Source organism: Ictalurus punctatus, chromosome 13, assembly GCF_001660625.3.
Source record: "Ictalurus punctatus breed USDA103 chromosome 13, Coco_2.0, whole genome shotgun sequence".
NCBI classification, from domain to species: Eukaryota; Metazoa; Chordata; class Actinopteri; order Siluriformes; family Ictaluridae; genus Ictalurus; species Ictalurus punctatus.
In genome coordinates this window covers 28,916,910-28,936,328 of record NC_030428.2, presented here as the reverse complement: position 1 = coordinate 28,936,328, position 19,419 = coordinate 28,916,910, and the positions used below count along the sequence as shown (strand labels likewise).

At 43.7% G+C, this 19,419-nt stretch overlaps 1 protein-coding gene across 1 annotated transcript; it reads right to left on the bottom strand.

Moving 5' to 3' along the window:
* Positions 1-10,468: 10,468 nt before the first annotated feature.
* Positions 10,469-18,981, bottom strand: LOC108273523 (tripartite motif-containing protein 16). The gene is made up of 6 exons (XM_053685261.1): positions 18,379-18,981; positions 15,664-15,759; positions 12,900-13,133; positions 12,517-12,688; positions 12,331-12,426; positions 10,469-11,431 (listed from the first exon to the last, which is right to left on the bottom strand). The coding sequence occupies exons 1-6, from the start codon at positions 18,859-18,861 to the stop codon at positions 10,839-10,841; spliced, it is 1,674 nt and encodes a 557-aa protein (XP_053541236.1). The 5' UTR covers positions 18,862-18,981; the 3' UTR covers positions 10,469-10,838.
* Between the last annotated feature and the right edge of the window lie 438 nt (positions 18,982-19,419).

Genomic DNA, 19,419 nt, shown 5'->3' with positions numbered 1-19,419 from the left:
TGTGCAGGTGCTAGACAGATTTAGACAAAACACACAGCACACACACAAACACACACAGTCATATTACAAAAAATAAGTCTTTGCAAGGTATAGAAAATACATGTGTCAGCTATAATAAAGCTTATTCAAAGAGGTAATTAAATGAATACATTCATCATAGGTATTTGATAGCAGTTCATAATATAAGAAAATACATGATATAAGAGAATTTCCTTTCATTGCCCTCTTTTATTCTAGTGTAGCACAGAATAACCCAAAATAAATACTCTAAAGTCATAGGTTAACATCAATAACAGAAACAGAAACAGACAACAATGTAAAAACATGTTAATGGTTTTGTGATGACAGCTAATGCAGAAAAAACTATATGTATATGTGTAAAGTGTGAATCAGGTCAGCCAGCAGGTCAGGACTTTCTTCCTTTGTAGACATGTTCACCGATGCGCAGACCTCGTCAGGGGTACAGGTACGTTCCTGAATGGGCAACCTGTCATAGAGAATAGGTGGAGGAAAAAGAATGGACAGAGCTCATTTGTTAACAGCTTTTAACCAACTTGCATGTCTCCAGATCGGTCCTTCTGAGGTCATAACTGTGGTTCTAGTAACAGCCACAACCTCATACGGACCCTCATATTGAGGCTCCCCTAGCTGTTTGTTCCATTTGGGAACCCACAGCAGCACCTGGTCTCCTGGAACAAAAGGATGTGTGGGTCTCAATGAGGGGTACAGGTAATTTAGCATGTACACACTCATGTTTTTCCTGCAACACATCAAGCAACATAGACATGTAGTCGTCTAGATGAATAACGACACCACTTCCTGCAGACTGAGAAAGGTTAGTAGACATTTTCGAAGCCGTGGGGAAAGGTCGACCGAATAACACCTCAAAGGGTGAAAGGTCCGTTTTTTTCGATGTCGTCATTCGAATTTCAGTAAGAACGGCAGGTAAAAGGTCAGGCCAAAAAAGGACAGGGTGATTGTTTTGACTGAGCAGCCGGTCTTGCGTTTCTATATACTAGCGCATTCCCATTTATCTCTACAGTGTTGCCAGTTAGTTTTGACGATCTCGAGAGCTGTTGGTTTAGCACAGGAAGAGATTAGATTGTCGACTAAAGTGGAATGTGAGATTGGCTTACCATCTGCGGATTTAAAACCTCGTTGTTGCCAAATCCTTCCAAAATCATGAGCTATGTGATGGGGGAACAGCATACAGATGTGACCTCGAACACATGTGCACCATGGCGTCCAGCCCTAATTGTGCGGGAGGAGTGAGGGTGAACCACAGCGGGCCACGTGTTGTCTACTCGGAGGTGAACACATGCCATCCCGCTTGGCCAAACCTCGCCGTATGGACTCCACCTCTTGTGGACGGAGCCACCCTGCTCCAGATGAGGGCTGCACCAGAGACCGTGAGCTGGAGAGCTGTCTAAGACTGCGCTCCAGCCCGTGAGGGAGGTGTCTCTCATTACTGTCTTGCACTAAGGAGACACCCCTAGAGTGTGACCCAAGGCTAGAAACCGGGGACACTCAAATTCTCAGAGCACGTAGGCATCGCTGCGTGACACTGATTATTCTCAGACTTCTCAGCCACCACTGAACGGTCTCCTGTGTAATAGGCCCATAAACGCCAATAGTCTTCCAAGATCCAGCTTTATCTTGCTCAGTATTGATAGGATCGACCCTATGCATGTTGGGGATAGACACGCCCTCATTGTAGTAGAATCCTTATAACCCCTAGTAAAGTGGAATGTGAGATTGGCTTACCATCTGCGGATTTAAAACCTCGTTGTTGCCAAATCCTTCCAAAATCATGAGCTACTCCGAAAGCATAGCCCAAGTCTGTGAAAATAGTGATTCTGTGTCCTTCAAATATCGTGCACGCACGAGTGAGAGTGAACAGCTCGGCTGCTTGAGCAGAATTAAATGGCAAAGAGTGTGATTCAAGCACTACATTCGGTAGAGTACAGACGGCATAACCACACAGGGAAACTCCATCAACGGGCTTAGAACATGAGCTGTCTACAAAAACATACCTACTGTTAAACAAAGGAGTATCAGACAGATCAGATCGAATGCTACACGAAGAAACAATTTCATTTAAACAATCATGATTTTCAGGTAAAGGAATGGTGTCATCCTGTGAATTTAGCCGACGATGCAAAGCCTGAGCTATGGTGTCTAGAGCTGTGGAACATTTAATGGTCAAATTTGCGGTAGCACAGAGAATAGTTTCATAACCATTTCTCTGCTTAGCCGTCATGTGTTGTGTTTCAATGTTGGATAATACCTGTTTCACCTAATGAGTCATGTGCAACACCAAAGGGTGTGACAAAACCTCTTACCACTCCCAGCCACTGCACGCAGACAGACAGGGAGTCCAGCATCCACGGAATCCAGTGTTTTAGAGAGATAGGCACAGGGACGAAAACCACCCCCATGTTCCTGTGCCAGAATGCCTGAGGCCACTCCAGAGTGTTCATGAGTTTACAGATGGAAAGGTTTCGTGTAGTCGGGCAGCCCCAGGGCTGGAGAGGAACATAAAGCAGTTTTTAAATGTTCGAATGCCTAGACAGTCTCAGGAGTATGTGTCACAGGAGTCAAAAGTAGATCAGAATGTTCTACGATAGCCCTGAGCTGCTTGTCATAATATGAACAATCAGAGATCCATTGTCTGCAGTAATTAATCAGTCCCAGGAAGGCCAAAAACAGCCTGTTTTGTAGCGGGCAGCTGAGAAGTCATCACAACCGCTATCCGTACGTCTGACAGCCTTCTCTGTCCTTTTGATAAGAGAAAACCCAAATATTTGACTTCTGTTTTACATAGTTGCAATTTTGTACATGACACCTTGAATCCTTTGTGAGCTAGATGTTCTAGCAGTCTCAGGGTTGCAGTCCAGCAGCCAGCTTCTGACTCAGTAGTGATAAGGAGATCGTCCGCGTATTGCAATACACGGGCATCGTCTGTAACATGGAGATCTTGCAAGGAGTCTCTTACCACACGAGAGAACACCGCGGGGGAGTCAACGTAGCCCTGTGGCAGGTGTGTCCAGGTCAGCTAGCGTCCCGTATGCGTGAATCTGAACAGTGGCTGGGTCTCCTCTGCAACAGGAATACTGAAAAAGGCAGAACACAAATCCACCATGCTAAACCACGCATGGTGTGAAGGTATTAATGTAATAATAGAAGGCACATCAGGAACAATAGGAGAAATCGGTATTACAACTTCATTGATCCACCTGAGGTCTTGTGTAAATCACCAAATTCTGCTCCACTAACAGGTGGAGGGTATGGGCGAATTCCTCAAATTCCCCGAATTCCACTGTCATCTGTATCTGTATCTCCCTCGGGAGTAGCAGTGGCTAGTGCTAGCACTGGGTGTGTGGGTGGTTTAGCATGAGATTTACAGGGTGCTTGTGGAGCGGACAAAAGTGTGAGTTTTTGCTTCGGAGTCGCGCGAGAAGTTTTATCATTTACATGGAACGCCTTAGGTAGTTTGTCCTTTAAATTATAATGTTTATTCCAAAAGGGAAGTAGGTGAAGCCATTCCCTATAACATTCTGACATATATTCATAATCCCAATCCGGATCACCTTCCCCGTCATAAATCATTCGTTTGATCTGAGCAAATACACGCAGCTCAAAGGAGCCATGGAGTGAAATGATCTGGAGTTGCGGTGAGCATGCCACTGACCAGCCGTGTAAACAATCTAAATATGGAATCGTGTATAATCCGCCTAACACAGCTTCTACCCAGTCCCTGGGTGTCATACCATGAGACGGGAGAGCTGTGGTGGATGTGGACCCTCCCAGAACTTGGAAAACAACATGCACAATTAACAAATTAAACTAGCTTATTAAATGAGCTAGAAAGTGTGGTTTACCTCAGAGTATTCAGGCGCCTGGAGAGTCTAAATGAACACACACACTGACACACATGCTGTTCACACTTCCAGTTTATTTCCCAGAGACTTCCAGTTTATTTTGTCTGGAACAGGAGTATTTATACACATAGATAACAGCATTGCGGTTTCTACTTGTGCGGGTGCTAGACAGATTTAGACAAAATGTCGAACCCTGTTCCCTGAGAGGGGAACGAGACGTTGCATTTAGCATAACAGTATGGGAACGCCTTGCGCGTGTGACTGGTATCTGAAGCTTGTGTAAAATCATGCCTCTACTTGTAGGCCTACCATGATCAGGTGACGTGGCAATTAAGCGCGTCGCATGATATATATATATGGCACCTGTGAACCACGCCGCCAGCCTCTATTATCTGAAGCGGAGACTCAATTCACAGACCTGCCCTGGTATGACAGTGCTATGCAACATCTCGTTCCCTTCTCAGGGAACAGGGTTACATGCGTAACCCCGACGTTCCCTTTCAAAGGAAACTTCGACGTTGCATTTAGCATAACAGTATGGGAACGGGAATACCCACTCCGTCATACCGAGGGTACAGCCTGTTCAAAAATACCCAGAGGCATGGCGAGACCGTGCGCCTAGTAAGCCATAGAGATTGCTTTCACTATCCAATTCGAGATGCGCTGCTTTGACACAGCATCACCTTTACTGTCGCCGCCAAAGTAGACCAGCAGCTGCTCCGACTTACGCCACTGGCCGGAGCGGTGGACGTAAGTATAGAGAGCCCTTACTGGACACAGCAGGTGTATCCTCTCTTGTTCCGGTGTGAGGAACGGAGGAGGGCAGAAAGCCTGCAACACCGCAGGGTGGGCAGCCGATGTAGGCACTTTAGGAATATAATCCAGCCAAGTATACAGGAAGGCCTTGGCTAATCCAGGGGCAAAGTCAAAGCAGGAAGGGGCAACAAAGAGAGCTTGTAGATCTCCCACTCGCTTGAGAGATGTCAGGGCCAGTAGGAGAGCTACCTTGAGAGTCAGAAGCTTCTCAGAGGCTGACTCTAAGGGCTCAAATGGGGCCCCTGACAGACCTTCCAAGACCACAGAAAGGTCCCAGGAAGGTATGCGTGGCCTGCAGATGGGCCTAACACCACGGATGAACCTCAAAGTTAGAGGATGTTGCCCCGCAGAGGCTCCATCACCAGGGGCGTGGCAGGCCGAAACGGCGGTCATGTAAACCCTGATTGTAGAAGGAGCCCACCCCGCTGAGAAATGTTTTTGTAAGAACTCCAGGACTGTAGCTATTGCGCATTTCACTGGGTCTACAGTGGATCCCTGTGGATGGGAATCTCCCAAGGAGTGCCATCTCGCAGGGATATTATCTCTCAGAACCATATTCGAGTTTGCCAATAAGGTGCTACTAGCAGCAGACATAGACTGTATTGGCGAACTCTCGCTAGAACTTGTGGGAGCAGAGTGATGGGGGAACAGCATACAGATGTGACCTCGAACACATGTGCACCATGGCGTCCAGCCCTAATTGTGCGGGAGGAGTGAGGGTGAACCACAGCGGGCCACGTGTTGTCTACTCGGAGGTGAACACATGCCATCCCGCTTGGCCAAACCTCGCCGTATGGACTCCACCTCTTGTGGACGGAGCCACCCTGCTCCAGATGAGGGCTGCACCAGAGACCGTGAGCTGGAGAGCTGTCTAAGACTGCGCTCCAGCCCGTGAGGGAGGTGTCTCTCATTACTGTCTTGCACTAAGGAGACACCCCTAGAGTGTGACCCAAGGCTAGAAACCGGGGACACTCAAATTCTCAGAGCACGTAGGCATCGCTGCGTGACACTGATTATTCTCAGACTTCTCAGCCACCACTGAACGGTCTCCTGTGTAATAGGCCCATAAACGCCAATAGTCTTCCAAGATCCAGCTTTATCTTGCTCAGTATTGATAGGATCGACCCTATGCATGTTGGGGATAGACACGCCCTCATTGTAGTAGAATCCTTATAACCCCTAGAAAAGTTGTCCACTGCACTGGGAAAAGCATACTTTTCTGAGATTCAACATGAGCCCCAAGCTCTTCATGTGGGCGAGAACAACATCTCGATGTTGAACCGCCAGTTCCCTGGATCGTGCTAGAATTAACCAGTCGCCCATGTAGTTTGGTACACAGATGCCCTGGAGTCACAATGGAGCCAGAGTGACATCCATGCACTTTGTGAAGGTGCGAGGGGATAAAGCTAACAATATTTCTATGTGGAAATATACACCTTTTAGATCTATCGCCACAAACCATCCTCGAACTGAAGCTGTGGCACGATAAATTTGAGCGTCAGCATCTTCAACCTGTATGTCCGAAGAGTACGGTTCAGATGATGCAGATTTAAAATTGGCCGCATACTCCCATCTTTTTTGTGGACCAGGAAATAATGGCTGTAAAAACCTCCCTCCCTTAGGGAACGGGGTACATGGTTCTATGGCCCCACTGTCCAAAAGGGAATTTACTTCCTGCGCTAACGTCAGGCTCTGGTCTGTGCTAACTACTCTGGTGAGCACACCTCTGAACCGGGAGGGGGGTATAAACTGGACCCGGTAACCCTTTTATACAGTAGACAGAACCCATGGAGACACATTTGGCAGTAGTTTGCACGCTGCCCGATGGTCTTTTAGTGATGTTAACTATTCCACATTCTATTTTAGGGAAAGCATCAAATTTTCGTTGCCCTGTGACAGCTGGCTGACGAGGGAACACTGAAAACTTGGGGACCGCCTTGGCTAGGGGAGGCCCTACAGTAGCACTGGGGGCTACCTTCTCTAACAACCTCATGTCCCCTGATACGTCCCTCCATGGCCCGTCAGGACCGCTCTTCTTTGCCTGCTTGACCTTTATGACTATTCTCAGATCAGGCCTAGTAGCAGACCGCAACTGTGCCCGCCCGGTTCCCCTGGCTGTCTGCGGGGGTTTGCGGGCTGCCTTACTCACCTTCTGGGTCTCCCTCGCACTAGTGCTGGCCCGGGATCCACTCATGGATGCCCAGGTGAGCTCGAGACAACAGGGAAGGAACTGGCTTTTTTGAATGCCGCCATATGTCGAGCTCACTCAGCAGGTCTGCTTGGTAGGCCTGCCACACTGTCATTGTTTGCAGTGACCCACAAGCAAGACTACTACTGCATAGGCTTGCCCACCAATGCCACGGCGGCCTTATGTGGTGGTTTGGATGCAAAGTCAGCCCCCCTAATTACCTGCCATCAATGGAGAGAGGTAGCTCGCAAGCGCCTCCTCCACCTTCAGCATAGCTAAATAGCCATACCGTTCATTCCCCACAATGGCTGAATAATCCAACATTGTGGGGTTATAAATATGGCTTATGCATGGTTTTCCCCCAGAAGCCTGATACTTTGTCATGCACTTCTGGAAGACAAGGGAGTTTCTGCAGTGTGAGGGATTTACTTTCACTGGGGAGAAAAAGGATCATCCAGCCTAAGTAATCACTTCAAGCAGCTCTTTATATGCTTTTAGCACATCCTTCTGGCTCCTCGGAGTCAGAGAGAAATTATTACTATTATTTTTGTGTGTGTTTTTTTTCCCTTTTGGCTTTCCATAGCGGAAGGAGGAGTCGCGACGCGAGCTCCAAAATCCAGCGGAGAGCCGAAGCCGGAAGACAGAGCAAGAGATAGAGCAGTGCTCGTCTCCGGCTCCTCTTCCGGATCCATCAGAGATCTCCTGAACCTGAGACGGCTAGCTGCCTCGGCAGCAGCCGGCCCAGATCCGTGAGGCTCTGAAACCCAACTCACTTCGGCTTCCCGGGAAGAGCGCGAGTCGCGAGCCGAGCTACTAAATGTAGGCATTACCATGGGCAGCCTTTCGAGGCCGCCATCGCATACTACACTCTTAAACACTTCACCCAGAACGTGTGCGCTATTCCCATGATGAAACGGGAGCAAGTGTAACACACTTCCTGAATTCTTTATCGCCCATTACTTCCCTCTCTTTTCTTTTCTTTTTCTCAAAAAAAAGGGATAGAAAAGTTTAGAGATTTTGAGAAAATATCGAGTAGAAATGAAGCGTTTTTTGTCACACAAACAACAGCCATGCAGTCTCGCTGAAGATAATAAGGCTGGCGGTGTTGTTCACAGGTGCCATATATATATCATGCGATGTGCTTAATTACCACGTCACCTGATCATGGCAGGTCTATAAGTAGAGGCATGATTTTACACAAGCTTCAGATACCGGTCACGCACGCAAGGCGTTTCCATACTGTTACGCTAAATGCAACGTCGAAGTTCCCTTTGAAAGGGAACACACAGCACACACACACACACACACACACAGAGTCATATTACAAAAAATAAGTCTTTTTCAAGGTATAGAAAATACATGTGTCAGCTATAATAAAGTTTATTCAAAGAGGTATTTAAATGAATACATTCATCATAGGTATTTGATAGCAGCTCATAATATAAGAAAATACATGATATAAGAGAATTTCCTTTCAAATATCAACAAACAGCTGGCACATGATTATCTGTGATTAACACCTCCAGGGTCGGGGGTTCAATTCCCACCGTGGTCCTTTGTGTGTGGAGTTTGCATGTTCTCCCCGTGCTGCGGGGGTTTCCTCCGGGTACTCCGGTTTCCTCCCCCAGTACAAACACATGCATGGTAGACTGATTGGCATGTCCAAAGTGTCCGTAGTGTATGAATGGGTGTGTGAATGTGTATGTGATTGTGCCCTGCCATGGATTGGCACCCCGCCTTGTGCCCGATGCTCCCTGGGATAGGCTCCAGGTTTCCCCGTGACCCTGAAGGAAGGATTAGCAGTATAGAACATGGATGGATGGAAAGTCTAAAGGCAGATGTTGTGCTGATGATGTTTAAATTACATTAATATAAAACACACACACACACACACACACACACATATTTACATATATATATATATATATATATATATATATATATATATATATATATATATATATATATATATATAAATATATATATATATTTGTGTGAAATTGTTGCCATGCAGTCAACATACACATTATAATTTTTTTTACCGAATCTTAACCAAATAAATGTATTTATATTGCAACATATCCTGAGATATAAGTCAAAATGTATGTTTTCTATCTTTATTCCTCTACTTTTTTTCCTTCTCAGAAATCTGGTTACAGCCATTGATAGCTTCCTTTTTCTGCCCAGTTCAGGTATTTAATACATTTTCTGCCCCTAGCCAATTCAGATATTTCATGTATTTCTGCCCCGAGCCAGTTCAGGTATTTCATGTATTTCTGCCCCGAGCCAGTTCAGGTATTTCATGTGTTTCTGCCCTTCGCCAATTCAGGTATTTCATGAATTTTCTCCCCCTAGCCAGTTCAGGTATTTCATGTATTTCTGACCCTACACAGTTCAGGTATTTCATGTATTTCTGACCCTACACAGTTCAGGTATTTCATATGTTTTCTGCCCATAACCAGTTCAAGTATTTCATGTATTTCTAGCCAATTACGGTACTTCATAAATTTTCTGCCTCTAGCCAGTTCAGGTATTTCATGAATTTTCTGCCCCTAGCCATGTTGCTTTATAAGGAAAGTTGTTTTTAACCATTAAATCCCAGGATCTACTCTCATTAAATCTCAGGATCTACTCTCATTAAAAGTTGGAATGTACTCATTATATCTCAGGATCTACTCATTCAATGGTGGAATCTGATTATATCTCAGGATCTACTCTCATTAAATATCAGAATCTGGGATCCACTATAGACAGACAGATAGGTGGTAAATACTTTATCAGTGCTAATGTTCTTCTTTACCTCATTTGCAGTAGAGATATTCATCCATCCATTTTCTGTAGCACTTATCCAATACAGAGTCACGGGGAGCCTGGAGCCTATCCCAGGGAACACGGGGCACAAGGCGGGGGACACCCTGGACGGGGCTGCCAATCCATCACACGGCAAAATCTCTCTCTCTCTCTCTCTCTCTCTCTCTCTCTCTCTCTCACACACACACACACACACACACACACACACACACACACACACACACACTTAGAAATGGAGAACATGCAAACTCCACACACAGGAGGCAGAGGTGGGATTGAAATCCCCAACCCTGGAGGTGCGAGGCATACATGCTGATCACTGAGCCACCGTGTCACCCTGCAGTACAGAAATGAATTTGTGAATTGTGTTTAATCTACATGATTTTAAAAATGATCAACATAAGAGAACAACCATAATCAAGAATTAACAAGTACGAGGTGCCCCAAAACCCATATACTACATGTCTAGAATACTGTATGTGGACACCTGACTATCACCCCTATGTGGTGCTTCCCCAAACTGATGCCACAAAGTTGGAAGTACGCAATTGTGTAGAATGTCTTTGCAAGCGGCAGCATTACAAAACTCAAGTTGCACTGCAAATATAGAAAAAAAAAACGTAGCAAAATCAAGCGTTTTTGGCCACAACAATCAGAAAAAACAACGCGGAATCCTGTACGGACCGGTATACATTAGGAATCTTACATGATGCGTTCTATGTGTAATTGTGTGTATATAATAAAAAATTGTGATGAAATAAAAATGTTTCCATTCATGATGAACTCTTGTTTATTGAAACAGGATGGCATGCTTTTATTTTTCATCTCTCGCTTCTCCATCGTTCACTCACGCAGGAGGCAGAACCTGAACAGCATCCGCAGGCTGCTGATGAATGTACCCACAGTTTTTATCCTTCTTCACAGTGAACAACATACAGAGACGATGAAGCGACTGATCACATGAGATGAAGTTTCCCTCAAATAAAAAATACAAACCTAATGTTATTTTCTGGAACTGAGCTAAACGATTTTTTAAAAAATGTTTCGAAACAAAGGGCTAAAAACTTGGTTTCAAAGAAAGAAAAACGTTTGGTAAAAATAACGATAGTGATAGTGATAACAATAGTGTTAAATAATGTGTATCACGGTGGAGAACATGGAGATAAGGGGCTCTTGAGTGGAAGTTCCTCTCCAGGTTCCACCAGCACCACAACGTTCTCCTTCTTTGGGAGGAACACAGCAGCGTAGAGCGGCTCTCTCAGCTCCGTCTCAAACCGATGCAGAAGCTCCATCCCTCCTTCTGCTTCTCCTCTCACGCTGTAAAACATCACCGTGCCACACCCGAAATCCACGCACACGCCCAGTCTCGTGGCTTTTGGGGTGCTCAGGGGGGTTTCCACGCCGCCGTGCCAGGCCGAGAAACCACGCCCACTCCACTCAACACACCAGGAGACACTGCTGCCTGTGAGGCACGCCTCATTTTGGTTGCTCTGCCGTAGGATCCCCACGTACGTCACGCCGACATGGACCCCTGCACCGCTCAAGTCCATCTCAAAGTAATGGCGCCCTGAGGAGAAGCTCTGAGTGGAGAGTGCCTGCTTCCAGTGCTGGAAGCGCTCGGGATGCTCAGGGTAGCTGTGTTGCCAGGGCGTGGTGTTGGTCAACTTCCTGCCACCTTCAGTCACACGCAGGAACTGGTGCACCGTGTCACCATCAAACATTAACGGAGACGCATCTGAGAAGAAAAAAAAGTTTAGAAGATACAGATGCAGTCTGAACATTCACTACATTACACCATCACTCATCACTCCACTGAGTCAGTCACGAGCGGTAGTTAGTCTTTATAACGGCTACATGAACTGAACCAAGCTGACCTTTCAATGGGGAAGTGGGCGTGGTTAACACTGGGAAATTTTTACATAAGCTCCACCCAAACTCATCTTGTCCCTCCCTCACACTTTTCATCAAGTCTGTGGGTGTTTGTTCAATATGCTCTGCCATCGTTGCTTTGTGGCATTGCAGACGGAGTTTCAGACAAAAGGCCATCAATCAAACATGTCCATTAGAATATTAGGCCACGCCCATTAGGACAGTCTCAGATTGGTCTGATCAGCTGCTGTTTTAAATTAAATCTAGTGTTTTAAATTGAAACTTTTCTGGATGTTTAATAGAAGAGTCAAGTTTGATGACGTACAGTATTTTAAAATGAATGGAATTAATTTAATTTAAAAATAAATTTTTGTATACGTTTTATTTTACACTGTAAAGTTAAAAACAGAGCAGTAAGGATCAACTGATGAAAACATCTGATTAATTAATTTAATTAATTAATTAATTAAACTTAAAGTTTGTTGATCACTTAAAGAGTGTTGATCGTGCACTTGACCATTTTAACATATTGTGTTTTATGAAGTGTGTGTATGTGTGTGTGTGTGTGTGTGTGTGTGTGTGTGTGTGTGTATGTGTGTGTGTGTGTGTGTGTGTGTGAGACATAAAGTGTATATTCTATGGGAAGTTAAGTCCGGCAAAGTTCATTAATTTTCTTTTTTGTCAAATTACTATCCACACACACACACACACACACACACACACACACACACACACACACACATACACACACAGAGGTTCCCTTACATTTGAGGAAGTCGTCTCTGCTCTGCGGCTCAGGCAGCGTGATGTTCTGCTGTACAGGACTGAGGGGATGAACTGTGGGCTGATGGAGATTATCATCTGCAGGAACACAGCACCATCAGTAACACTTCACGTGTGTGTGTGTGTATGTGTGTGTGTGTGTGTGTGTGTGTGTGTCTGTGTTCTAACCGGTTGTGCAGAACTCTTTGAGTGAGTTGCGGTATGCAGTGAGCAATATGTCACACAGTTCCTGCGTGGTGTGTGTGATGATGCGGCCGAAAGACTGAAGACGGTCCGTCTGAGTGACACACACCTCAGGCAGAGACACATCCGAGCTCGTCTTCCTCCATTGGGAGTATTCCTGTACATACACACACACACACACACACACACACACACACACACACAAAATGGTCCTTATTAAATTCTGCATGGAATTTTTTTGGGGAAAATAATAAAATTGTGTGCATGCCAACTTGTTAGCCACATCTACAGAATACACACACACACATACACACACACACACACACACACACACACACACACACACACACACACACACTGCAGTGTACCTGCAGGAAGTCGACGCTGTTCTTGTTCTTGCTGAGTTTGTCCAGGTGTGTGTGTGCTCTTTTCAGCTCATCACAGCGCTGCACCACACACACACGAGCTCCGCCCACCTGCCCCAGTGTGTTTTTCATCTCCGCCTCCAATACCTTGGTGAGCTCTGCCCTCACCTCCTCCACCCCCGCCTGCAGAGCGCTCACCTGCTGCTGGAGCACAGATCGCACCTCGCACACACACGCCTACACACACACACACACGCACGCAGACACACACACACACACACACACACACACACACACACACACACACACACACAGAGATAGAGTTGAGTTGAATGGAATTAGCTTCCACTGTTATGCTGATGATAAACAGTTGTATGTTTCAGCAAAGCCAGAGGACAGACAGCAGCTTAGTAAAGTTGGGGAATGTGTAAAGGACATTAGACACTCGATGCTTAGATAACAATATTAATCTCCTGGCCAGGAGAGTGCAGAAGGACATCATGCTGATCTCGCAGCATCTAAAAGGAGGTCACTCCAGACATCGCAATAAGAGGGGACGGCTGTACTACTCTTCCCAATATCTTAGTGAAAGTCTCAAGTACAGATTGCCAGAATGTGTACAGCTTTGGACATGTCCAGAACATATGCAACAGAGTGGCTGGAGCCTGTCTGCATCGATCACATGTGGGATCTATGTCGGGATTAATCTTCGAGAGTCTAGCTTTGGACCAATGCAGACGATGAACAATTTTAAATCGGACAACTGCATGTCTGAGACATATGGAGGAGGAGAAAATCCCCTGGATTACTTTGTGCCAATCATTATCAGAAATTGATTCGCCTAAGTCCGTCTCCCATTTATTCTTAAGGAGATCTAGGGAGGACAAATCATGCATGCCAAGTAGGTCATAGATAACCCTTATTCTCTGCTTCCTGGCCAGTTTATTTCAGAAATATTAGTTCATGCATTCGTCACCTCTAGACTAGATTACTGTAATGCCTTACTGTCTGGATGTTCCAGTAGGAGCATAAACAAACTCCAGTTAGTCCAGAATGCAGCTGCTAACTAGAGTCCTAACTAGAACCAGAAGATACGACCACATCACCCCGATCTTATCAACTCTGCATTGTCTCCCAGTGAAATCTCACATTGATCATAAAATACTATTATTGACCGATAAAGCACTGAACGGTCTCGCGCCACAATACCTGAGAGAACTTTTGGTCTTTTATGATCCGCCACGCCTACTTACATCAAAAGGTGCAGGATATTTGTTGGTAGCTGGAATAGTGAAGACTACAGCAGGGGGAAGAGCTTTCTCTTATAGAGCCCCACAGTTATGGAACAGTCTTCCAATTAGTGTTCGGGACTCAGACACAGTCTCAGTGTTTGAGTCCAGGCTGAAAACATATTTGTTTAATCAAACTTACCATGAAATTACTTTCTTTCATGCAGACAGTCTTATCCATTACCGGATAGTAATCATACATAATAATCTCTCCATCTCGCTACCTCCCTCTCCCTCTCTCCTTCTGTCGAGTTGTCAGCTGTCCTGAGTCAAACAACGCCCATGACCATATAAGGTCATTTTTAAATTTCATTTTATCGCACTACTTCGTATTACACGGCCATTCAAATGTGTAAATGATGGAAGAAGGTTCACTTGCAGAATCTAATATTTTATCTTATTTCATGGACATTCAAAAGAATGTAGGAAAAAATGTCAAACGTGGGCACAGTGAAACCAATTTGATTTATTTATATATTTATGTGATGTTAACAGTGTGTCTTTTTCAGTGTATTAAAGTCTGCGTTCATAGTAACACTGTTTTAAACAATATGAAGAAGAATATGGTCACCTTAGCTTTTGTGATATGATGTTACCTGCATCAGGTACAGTGATCTTTTATTTATTTATTTATTTATTTATTTAAAATTAATTAAAACAAATCCAGACGAAGATGTTTTAAGCTCTAAATAAAAGTATTTTAGATCATATTGCTTTTCTCTTGACTTTATTTACGTGACCTTGAAGTAATCCAAAAATAATCGGATTACATTACTTTCATAATTTATTACTTGGATTACGTTACTGATTTTTTAAAAGTAATTTGTGTAGTAATTTGTGACTGTAACGGAATACATTTCTAAAGTAACCCTCATAACCCTAGTGATTAGAGATCCGGGGAGCTCGAACGTGACAGTGAGTGTGTGAGTTGGGAAATGGAGTCCTTGGCGGCCATGTTTGAAAGTTGCGGCGCACTTTGGGAAATGAAGTCTGATTCCAAATTTTGGCATTGACATTCTGATGCTTCAAATAAATAAAGTGTCACTCAGGATGAATGTAACGTCTTACACCAATGAACATATGTGTCTCAAATGACCAAACATTGAGGATTTCAGAAATTCATCTGAATGCACCCTATATTGAGCATATGTGGACTGTATAATAAATGCCTTGAGGTATATAGACATGGATTTAACCAAGTCCAAGTCCAAATCCATTCCACTGGACAAGTCCATACTGTTTGTATATAACTAAGTGCTATAAATAATTTTAGCGCTTGTCTCAATATTCTCATTCATTTTAATGCTGCGCTCAGAGTTCTTCTGTTTACATAAAGCAACCTTTTCTCCTCATGAGCATTAGTGGAAGTATTTGTTTTACCATGAGCTGATCAGTCGCAGCCCCCGGACCTGATGGGCAGGAATGGTCAAACACATTTCCTGTGCAGTGTTGTCTGTAAATACTGAACATAAGCGTACCTCTACAGAGAGAATGCAGCTCTGTAGTTTGTTAATGGAATTCTCAGCTGCTGTCACCGTCTTCACCAGCTCTGTCTGTTTTTCCTGGAGCTCTTTCTGTCAACATACACACATTTGCACACATTATACACACATATACACATATAACCACATTGCAAACATATGGAACAAAGGGCATTGGATCAGTTTCATGCTTTTATGATCAGATCGAATTACTATACAGGAAAGATCTCTGTGTCTCTGGGTCTTTAATAACTAAACCCTCTCCTCAGGGCTGAGATACAAGTCTCATGATGTCTCAGTAATCTTCAGCATCTTCTTGCCTCTAATCTGAGAGGAATGTGTTAATATGGCGCAGGAGGGCTTGCATTCCTCAGACAGGTCCACACAGACCACATGGCTGCATGAAATCAGAGACATGCCTTCTTTACTTTCACTAGGTAACTCAATAACGACAAGCCAACAGAGTTATAGGTTCATGTGTGCTGAAAACTAGAACTTCTCAATACGAGGACATAAAATTGGTTTTGGAGCACAATCTGCAATTTCTCCTCTCGTCTTTTTTTTCAGTTCGACTGTCTCTCTGACTTGGTCGTGTTCAGATTTGTCTCCTGTTGCCAAGGGGGAAAGGCTGGAGCAGTCTGACCTGTTTTACACTCTTTAGATATTTTGAAAACTAACATACAATGGATTACACTTCAGATGGACCAACTGGTGTTCACCAAATACACTCTTACTGACAAAACAAGATCGAATCAAGAACCTCTACCCTAATTTCTCCATCTGGGGATTAATAAAGTATTATCCTACCTTATCTCTGTGGGTTTCCCAGCGACAGTCATTTTGTGATATTTCAGTTGCTCACTAGATTAAGAATTAATAGTTATATATATATATATATATATATATATATATATATATATATATATATATATATATATATAGTCCCCTCCAAAAGTCAAGGAACAGCAAGGCCAATTCGTATGTTTTTGCTATACACTGAAGACATTTGTGAAGACTGAAACAGTTTGGTGGGGTCAGTGGGTCGCAGGCTTGATGCAGTTATTGCAAGTAGTGGTCTGCCACCAAAGGTGCCAAGTTCTGTTGTTTAACACATTTAGATGTTAATATCAGGAAATGAAAGCTGTCGTCTAATATTTATCTTTTGCTCTCAAACTTAAATGCCTTCAGTGTATAGCAAAAACAAAAGAATTAGCCTTGCTGTTCCAATACTTTTGAAGGGACTGTAGATGAACAACATGAAAACATTCTGAACCAGCCTATTAGTCTATGTCTGACTAAAGCATGTAAGATGTAGGGTTCAAATGTGAAAAAAATTTGTGTAAAATCTTCAACGTTGTGTTTCTCTGACACACCCAGCAGCCACGGCACTTATGCAAATAACTAAAGTGAATACAAAGACACATTTGCTGGAAAGGCCTATTCTTATCATCACCATGATCTCTACTCCAAACCCCAACACAACATCACCATGATCTCTACTCCAAAACCCCAACACATCATCATGATATCTACTCCAAACCCCAACACAACATCAACATGATATCTACTCCAAACCCCAACACATCACCATGATCTCTACTCCAAAACCCCAACACAAAATCACCATGATATCTACTCCAAACCCCAACACAACATCAACATGATATCTACTCCAAACCCCAACACAACATCAACATGATCTCTACTCCAAACCCCAACACATCACCATGATCTCTACTCCAAAACCCCAACACAAAATCACCATGATATCTACTCCAAACCCCAACACAACATCAACATGATATCTACTCCAAACCTCAACACAACATCAACATGATATCTACTCCAAACCCCAACACAACATCAACATGATCTCTACTCCAAACCTCAACACAACATCAACATGATATCTACTCCAAACCCCAACACAACATCAACATGATATCTACTCCAAACCCCAACACAACATCAACATGATCTCTACTCTAAACCCCAAAACATCACCATGATCTCTACTCCAAACCAGAACACAGCATCACCATGATCTCTACCTAAAACCCCACCCAAATTTTTGATACAATTGAATACAATACTCTAAACCAATTAGAGCATCAACCGGATCTCTACCCTGAAACCCATCTGTATCCCAAATTCCAACATTCTGTCTCTTTCCTAAACTTGTCAGCCCTGTCCTAATCCAATCTCATGAATCAGGCTCTAATCATGTGAGCATTTACAAAGTGTGAAGGGATTGTTGTTTCTCTGAGGTCAAATCTTGCTAATCTAATTACAAGTCTGATGAAAGGAGATGAATGAAGCAGGATGTGTAAATGGCTGTAACTGTACATGCACTGCTGTAGTAATTAAAAAGCATTAAAGAGTCTCATCAGGTGTGTAAAGGTCTGTAAGGTGTGTAATTCTACCAATTAAAGTAATACATGAAACCATGACGTTCATCCAGGCATGAACGAGAGACAGACGGAAAGGGAAGGTAGACAGATGAAGATAGAGAAAGCTTATGTCTAAGGAGGATTCATGAAATGGGGACAGAAAGGAATGATCAGTCTGCAGACATAATAAAGGAGCATATCAGAAAATCCAAGAGGAAAATCCGAGCCAAAAATGTAAGAGCTTCCAGATGTTACAGAACGTCTAAACACTAAATGTTTTGGAGATAAAGAACAGTAAGATGGATCACTTGTTTTGCTTTACCTCCATTTTCTGGCGTGCCTCTGTAATGGACAGGGTTTCATGTCCATGGTGTTGCTCGGACACACATTTCTCACACACACAAGAAGTTTCGACACAGCAGAACAACTCCAGCGGGACGTTGTGTGTCTCACACATGCGTATTTCCACATCTTTCAGTGGCTTCACCAGCCGGTGACTCTGAAACTTCTCCTTTTCTAGATGTGGCCTCAGATGATCCTCGCAATAGGAAACCAGACATGTCAGGCACGACTTCTTAGCTTTGCGTGGACTTTCAATACACGAGTCACAAAGTACGTCGTCCTCACACGGAGGTCCATCCTCTCTTGGGCATGACTTTTCTCCTGGTTCTTCCTGGGCATTTTTCTGGATCTTCTCCTCTTTCTGCTTCATGTTTGAAAATGGAGTACTCCCTGCAGTGCTGTTCTGGCACTCTTTCTGATCCAGGCAGCTAGAACCCATTGTATTGTTTCCTTCTGCTTCCATCCTGCCTCTGACTCTCTTGCTATCGGATATAGAATGTGTGTGAAAGGTGGAACGTAATCTGAGTGAAGTAGACCTGTGTGTGTGTGTGTGTGTGTGTCTGTGTGTGTGTGTATGTGTTACTGTTAAACCACTCCCTCACATGCAAACAGGCAGGTTAGACTGAGTGGGTGGGGTCTCTGAGGTAGGGTGGGCAGTGTCAGACTTTACTCTGATTCCATTTAAGGGAACACATCACGTTGCACATTATTTGCATCTAAGACAGCTGTAAAGTTTCGTTTACACTAAATCCTGAAATATGCGAGAGTGATTTGGTTATGCGAATGCATCCAAAAGGGATCTCAAAAGTAGATAATAAAGGGCAGCATTTTTAAAAATATTTTTGTATATTCCCAAATTCATGCAATCGTTATGCAATATGTTCAGTATGTTTATGTAAAGTTATGTAATATATATGTTACACTAAAATATATATCCAGTAACATAAGTAATTGATCTAGTAGGAAAATTCTAAATAAAATAAAATAAAAAAGAAAATATAATTATTTAAAATATTTATTT

What these genes read in the sequence shown, in the direction of transcription:
- LOC108273523 (XM_053685261.1), bottom strand. Translation starts at nt 18,861, where the DNA reads ATGGAAGCAGAAGGAAACAATACAATGGGTTCTAGCTGCCTGGATCAG. An exon ending in CAAAGAGTTCTGCACAACCG is followed by an intron (nt 12,427 to 12,516) that starts GTTAGAACACAG and finishes GTGTTCCTGCAG; the next exon opens with ATGATAATCTCCATCAGCCC. An exon ending in CAGAGACGACTTCCTCAAAT is followed by an intron (nt 11,432 to 12,330) that starts GTAAGGGAACCT and finishes TTTTCTTCTCAG; the next exon opens with ATGCGTCTCCGTTAATGTTT.